Genomic DNA, 7,613 nt, shown 5'->3' on the forward strand with positions numbered 1-7,613 from the left:
GCAGTCTCCTGAAACTTCAGTTTCTTCTGAAACGGAGCAGCTGTCTGAGCGTGGCACTCCTTCTCCCACTGTGCAGCTGGCTTGGGTCCGTTGCGTTCAGTTACGGTTCTGATCCCAGGAGTAACACCATCCACCACCGTGTCCCTCCCTGTTTTCTCTGTTCTCAAGGCACTTCTTCAAAACTTTCCTTCTTTCCTATAAGCAATATTTATTGACTCTTTGCCACTAGAATTGAGTGGGAAGAGCTTAGTTTTACAGTGTCCCTCTGTGAAGCCTTGATCCTCAAGCAGTATCTTAAAAAAAACAAACAAAGACCCAGGTTGTATCTGGAAAAGATTACATTCCTTCAAGTCAAATACAAAGTTCATCCAACATTTATAAAACACATTAGATGAGATGCTATCCTACAGATTTTTATTGGTTTCAGCTTGCATTTAACTCAAGCTGTTCACAGCCTTTTTGAGGTACACCACAGTCCTAACAATACCAGTGAAAAACATTTACAATGTCCTCATCTTTGTGTGTTTTATGATACAAAAATAGAGCTCTCTATTCACTTGTCTTCCTGGAAACTGGAGAAGTTAAACAGTCAGTGCTTCACTGCGTAAGTTCTGCAGAGGTGTCCTTTGCCTTTAGACACACATGGAAAAAACCCCAAACTTTTAACTTGGTGTTAAATTGGAAAAGCGGCCGTGTAGTGGCAGTGTAGTGGTGCATCTGTCTTCTCCTGAGCTCATGCTGTTGTCTTGACTGGTGACTTGAAATGAAAATTAAATCCTCCTTCCCCTCTCCCCCTCCTTTCCTTATTCCCAATCCGACAGGCCATTGGCTTTTCTGATTTAATCGTGCTAGCAAAGTCATCCTCAAAACCCACTGATGTTCCCACAGTATTCAGAGCGCAGGCAGTAAGTACAGTTAAGACCAAACCGTCATCAAAAGGTCTCCAGCTAAACCTTGTTGCTTGATTAGTGCCTCATGCACAAAGCTATTTAAATATCTTAAGCTTGATTTGAACCTGCTACTGGAGATAAGCTGAATAACCTTAAAATAGTTTGAAGATCTCCATCCCTAGGGAGTGGAACTTGACACTCACTTTCCTGCAGGCAGTTTGGTATTTTCTGCATTCCCTTCACAGGCAAATCTCCAAAAGAAGCATAAGGAACAAAACATTTTTCTAAGTTCACATAGCAAATGCAAAATGAGAAACAGAGCTCAGACAACAACTGAGCTTTAAAACAGCTCTTGGTAATTTGTTTCTGTGTTCCTTCAAAACTCTTCTTTAACTTTATAGCAAAAGTGTAGCAGGGTGTAAGCAGTGCATGAGACCATTTATGGGGCTGATTTGGTGCTTTAGTGTTCGTTCCTTGTTCAGAAGTAAAAGCCACAGTGCCAAAAACATGAGAGGAACTGGGACCAAGCACTCTGATACGCACTTTGTGGACGTATCTCTCTGCCCTACATTTATTGTCTTCTGTCCTTGGGGAAAAAAAAAGCGCTGTATTTTAAGTGCTCTACAACTCCTAAGGGATCAGCTGAAGTTTTCCTTTACACTTCTTTGTTGGTTCATTTTTTTGACACCTGGAGGCTATTTCCTGTTTAAAATTCAGACTGATCTAATGTTTTAAGGGCTACCTCTACTTAAAGATAGATTTTATTTTTAGTTCTATTCTGTATTCTCTGATATAATACTATTGCAAATTGATGATTCACGAAAGCTTTCTGAAGAGTTGAAGTTTCAGATTTTAACAGATTTCCTGGACAACACATTTGTCCAACTTCGTGATGATCATCACAGATTTAAATAGGTAGATGAGGTACTTAGGGATATGGTTTAGGAGGTAGACAGAAGCGGTTGGATGTGATGATCTCAGAGGTCTTTTCCAACTGAGCGATTCTGTGATTCTGTGAAATTCATCATGAGATGAGGAGCAGAACTGTGGATTCTGCCTTACAGTAGGATTGACATTGAGACCAAGCATCACTGAGACTGCTGCTGCCCGGAGCCATCAGGAGAGCAGGAACTGCTCTGGGACATCCACGCAAGAGCCTTGAAGGCATTTCGTAGTCTGACAACAAAGCACACTGAAATACCCCTTCATTCAAGTGGGAGAACTCCTGAAAATCCCATACATCTAAGCAACACCTCGGCCTGCTGGTAAATTGGTGTGGGTTTGGCCCCTAACCTTACACTAATCCCACTCAGAATTACCAGAGCGCTGAAACGCTATTGCGAATTTCTGGCACACAGGCTGGGCTTGTGGAAACCAATGCAGTGATGTCAGTTGGAGTTTCGCCAATGGTTTTGATGTGGCCAAAACTTGACTTCAGCTGTGTTACAGGTCAGAGCAGAGCATGTTTGCAAAGTTGCTTCAGAATCTGCTTCCCTGCCATCCCTCATGCTATTCCAGGCTCAAATTAGTTCTAAACTTAGAGTCACTCAGTCACACAAATGCTAAAATAATAACAAAAGACATTTTGTAAAGATAAACCAAAGTGAAGGTTGATCTTGTGATAAAGGCACTGATTTGGGACTTAAAAGATCCCAGTTTAATTCCCAATTAGGTCTTAAACGTTCTGTACAAATTTGGAAGGTCACTTTTTCTCTCTTGGTCTCAGTTTCTAATTGTAAAATGAGGGTGGGTTGAACTTTCTCCGTTGTCTGTTCAGAGCATGACTGTGCATACTAAGTTGTTGTGAATCATGCAAGACAGACAGACAGACATCCCAGGGGTTGTGGGTTTAAGCCATTATCATAAGAAAGCAGAAATTGTAGCAACATGTCTGGTCATCTGGATAATGAGCTCTTACCCATGTCTCTTCCATGTTTGCAATAAAGATGAAAACTTTTCAAATTACTTAGCCAGATTAATGTCTAATTTAGAGGTATTTTCTAGCCCATGATAAAAACTCCGATACTAAATAATAAAACCCACAACTTTATTGTGATAAGGTATGGGAAATGAGCTTAATACAGCAAAAAAAGGTATCAAGAATGAAACAGTAGAAGCCTTTGTTAAAAATTCTCCCAAAGAGAAATCTTATACGTACTCCCAAGGAGCTTAAACAAAGGTGGTATGTAGACAATAGGAATACTGTGTGTCAAGTTAAACTAAACAGAGCTCTCTTTTCCAGGTCACATGAATCAAAGGGATGAAACAGACAAATGGATAAAGGCTGACACACAGAATGGCAAAGTGTCCCTTAAAAGCCAGAGCTGGATCCAGTCTGTCAAGCTGAAGAGTTCTTAAGGGTGGAACAGGGTGAAGTGATTAAATCAAGAAATTGTAAAGGAACATTTCTGTAAAGTTATGACATTTTCTTGATATATATTCTTAATGTAAGAGAAAATATTAAAAATGAGGGTGTTTTAACCTGAGATTTCCCTGTGACAGTGGCTGGTGCTTAACAGGCCTGGTTTACTTTTCGTGCCTTTTAGGAACAAGATCTTACATATTCACAATTTGTATAATGTGACCCGCTTACCACATTGGCTTAAAAGCTGGTACCCTTCAAACAAAAGTCTGGAGTTGTCTTTTGAAAATAAAAAGCATTTTCAACATCTGGTATTTTAAAACATGAACATTTACTTCCAGTAGCTCTGCAAGCTATTTGGTACTTTTAAGGCAAATGTCTCATTATTGTGGGAATTCTACTAGTTAATGCAAAACACAGAGAATTGTTCTTCAAACAAATGGTTTTCATCGTGGATAGGATAAAACCACTTTCAGAACTCTGGTTCTTATTTGGTCTTCTCACTTGATGTTTTACCCTAAGCAGTTTCTGCTTTGCCAATGGGTACTGTGTGTGTAAAACCACTTACATGAAATGACTTGCTCCATGTCATCCCAAACCACTCATCGTGGATAGAAATCAGAACTCCAGCTCTACCACTGTTCATCTGCAAAGGAAAGCTTCTAAAATACTGAAAAGGGCAACGGGTCTGGTTGATTTCAAGGAGGAATGCTCCAGCAACTTCAGATAAGAGTCCACATGGACTCCCCTAAAGCTACCAAAGGATGGAAGTACTGGGTTAATAAACGAGAAGTGTCATCTGTTTATTTGCTGCATTTCCAGTGATTTACTGTCAGCTGTGCACGATGGGGCTGTGGGCTCTTTGGTGCAGAAAGGCCAGCAGAGGGGGGCGAGGGAAGTGTGCACACCCACAACAAAGGCATGCATGATTTTTGTGAAGGATTTTGTGTCACTGTAATACAAACACACAGTAAGGTAAATGGAGCTTTCAAAAGCCTTTCTGTACATGTATATATGGCACTGTGTAAAAGAAGTACTGAAATTTGTGTTGGAAACCCAAAATGTAAGAATTCCTGCCAACCGAGTGCATGGAGTAGCAAAGAGGCGTTTAGTGTCAGCTCAGGTTTTAACCTGTGTATAAGTGTGTATGTACTGCAGGTCATAATGGTACATTGGGAAATGAACTTCTTCTTTCCCACAGGATCCCCAAGAGGGGAAATTGCCCCTGGCTGATGGACTTCAACAGCCATGGGCTGCATTTTTACTATAATTCAGTTAAAAACTTCACATTCTCTTTGCTGTTGTGTATACTGTTTGTTTGGATGAGGTGGGTACTGATGGGTATGGCAAATTCTATGTATTTTTAATATAAACACTACTATATAAAACATTACTAATGCTATTACTAAAAGCAATATAATATTACTGGTTATTAGTAATTATTATTATTATACTTTTAAAAGATACAAAATTAATAAATGGGTAATGGGTTTAGATTTCCTGAAAAATTTTTGAAACTAATCATTTCTGTGCACTGCTGCAGACAAGGTGAAAGAAGCACCTCTAAATTCACACTGCACTGAAAAATAAAAAGTGTAGTAAAAGTTTCACAAAATCGAGTTCATTAATGGTTCTGTTATTCACCCAGAACACAAAGCCTGTCAGCCTCTGTGATTAAGGTTGTGCTTTTTGGGACTGCTGCATCTGCAATTTAAGGGAGAACACAGTAAGAAAACGTGTTATTTCTTCCATGTTCAAAAGAAAGCAAGCTAAGGCATTCATATGCTAAAGCTGGCTGGAATTAAACATTAGGCTTGCTAGTGACTTGCTTAAAGAAGTTTAAATAAGCCATCAGAATAAATGTGCTATCACTGAAGCTACTCTGATTGTATTCTTTCCAAGCTAATAAATGTTGAGACCAGCTAGACCTTTAACGTAAAGGTCAAGATCGAGCTGAAGAAAGACAAATCTTTGGGAGTTTCCCCAAAGGCGTTTGAGTCATGTCTTGTTCTGCTTTAATAAGGTGAAACTTTACATTTTTCTCTAGACAAGGAGCGATTAAGTGGGTTATAGTAATTAGGATTTGAATGGCAAATCCCATGCGTGCTCATTTTTTTTGTCCATTTCATGGGAAGACACGCTGTTGTAGCTGGAGAAAATTTATCCTTTAACACTTGTCTCATCTCTGCTCCTTTCCATTTGATTCTCCTGCCTCTGTCAGCTGCCAGCCAGCCCGCACTTCAGATCTGCAGACGTAAACATCAGCTCACGTAGAGAGCTACCCTCAGCCAGAGAGGCGCTTTGGAGAGCTGGGGCTCTGGGTGCTCCAGTGGCCGTTGAGAAGCAGAGCACTGTGCTGAACTGCAGATGTATGGTTGTGTATTGAGGAAGGGGTAGTTACTACCTCTTCACCGCTGTTCTTTGCTCAAGAACTCTGTACTTGCCGAGTACCAGCATGTCGAGTGTGAAGTTCTGTGGGAAGTAAGAGTGTTTATGTGCTGGAGAGGACCTTCATGGCAAACAAGAACCCCAAACACATGCAGATTTATTTATTGCTTACTCTGCATGGGACTACAACAACTTCTCATTATTGAAAGATGAAGACAGCTTGAATCAACATCTGAAAGTCAGCCGTGTTGTTTCAGTGCAGCTGTCTCGCTTGAAGGCATACACACTCCTGCAAGAAAGATTTGCAGTGCTTCCTTACTAATTCAACAAATGGCCTTTTATTAAAGTGTGATTAGTTTTAAGAAAAATAATATCGTGTTCTTTTCATGCTCTAGTGAAAAACTCTTGAACTGTAGAAGATGTTGCGCAATTCCTTCATTTTTCATTTTGAAGAATTTGTTTATTCAGGCTCTGATGTGTGTTTTTTGGGGAAGGTGAGTATGTTACCATTCCGGTCATATCCAAGCCAGGAAGGAGGGTCAGCATCATTATGTTCATGTCTCGTCAATTTGGCTGTGTATTTCAAGACAGCTTGTCTGCAACAAGAGTTAAAAAAACATTACAAAAATTAAAAAAAAAATAATTGCAGAAGCTGTTTGTACAAAGAACACTAAAAGCTGTTTAATGAGCAAAAGTTCCTTGTTTTAACTGCAGCTATCAATATTATAACAAGTGGTGTGGAAAATTAAAGAAAGACGATAACTTGTTAGGCCATAGAGTCACAGAATAAATTAGGTCTGAGATGGCGTCTGGAGATCATTTAGTCCTGGTCTTATTCTTAATGGATCCAAGTAGACCAGGTGGGTCCAGCCCTTTAATGGTCCTGGTGGCCCTCATCTGCATTGTTCCAGTGTCAGTGTCTGTCTTGACTGGGGAGCCTAAACCACGGATCTTCAAGACTGAGTACAGGTAGGTGATGCCATGGGAATAATAGCATCGTGTTTTGAAGAAAACATAACACCAAGCAAGGTAAATAAACCAGTAATACCAAAAGACATCACAGTGTCTCTAGACTTGGTTTTTTTCAGAACTATATAGGAGAGCCATAGTAACTGTGCAGATCCCTAGCTCTATCTTTTTCTTTGAACAGTCTCTGTAGCACTTCCAAGTATTTTCACCCTTTCTTGGTTCACTTTCTGCTTCCTTTCTGGCTAAACTTTCACAGAATCACAGAATCACAGAATCACAGAACGTTAGGGATTGGAAGGGACCTCAAAAGATCATCCAGTCCAATCCCCCTGCCGGAGCAGGAACACCTAGATGAGGTTGCACAGAAAGGCGTCCAGGCGGGTTTTGAATGTCTCCAGAGAAGGAGACTCCACAACCTCCCTGGGCAGCCTGTTCCAGTGCTCTGTCACCCTCACTGAGAAGAAGTTTCCACTTGTAATCTTCTGTCACCCACCTTTTTTTAACGTGTATTGTTTCTGAAGCAGAATTGAATACACAGGGCAGTGTTACAGAGCCTCACTGTTACCTGCACTGGCCCTGAGCTCAACCCCAAGGCTGTGTTTTGTAGCTTCTGGGATAGCTGAACCAAGAGGGAGTCACTTATGATGTCCAAAACCACCCACGACCCCTCTGATCTCCCGCAGCATTTTGTAGCCAATGCCGCTTTGCAGTGTTGGAACACAAAACCAACGGCATAGAGCAAAATGACACAGAAACAGGAGAAATCAGGCTTGCTGAGTGTGACACCCTAAAAAAAAGAAGTTGAAGAGCAACTCTCCTCTCCCTCCTTTCCAGGCAGTATCGGTCCAGCAGCTTTCATTGCCTTCCCGAGCTCAAGAAACTCACCCCACCACTTCAGTCATTTGAACATCTCTTTCTTTCCATCACTTCTGCTCTTGGCTGCCAGCCCGCTCCCTGCCGCGCAGAGCTCCCGCCCCCCGGCCTCCCCCCACCGCCGGCCCCCC

The 7,613-nt window shown here is 41.2% G+C and overlaps 1 protein-coding gene across 1 annotated transcript in view; it reads left to right on the forward strand.

Moving 5' to 3' along the window:
* The window catches only part of FAM185A (family with sequence similarity 185, member A), a gene marked incomplete at its 5' end in the record, with an annotated part of 36,911 nt that extends 33,538 nt beyond the window's left edge, over nucleotides 1-3,373 (forward strand). The window contains one exon of the mRNA XM_010182859.1: nucleotides 3,133-3,373. Coding sequence (XP_010181161.1) covers nucleotides 3,133-3,248 — 116 coding nt within the window. The remainder of the gene's footprint in view (nucleotides 1-3,132) is intronic.
* Between the last annotated feature and the right edge of the window lie 4,240 nt (nucleotides 3,374-7,613).

The sequence above is a fragment of the Mesitornis unicolor genome, unplaced genomic scaffold (genome assembly GCF_000695765.1).
Source record: "Mesitornis unicolor isolate BGI_N332 unplaced genomic scaffold, ASM69576v1 scaffold17064, whole genome shotgun sequence".
In the NCBI taxonomy this organism is placed as follows: Eukaryota; Metazoa; Chordata; class Aves; order Mesitornithiformes; family Mesitornithidae; genus Mesitornis; species Mesitornis unicolor.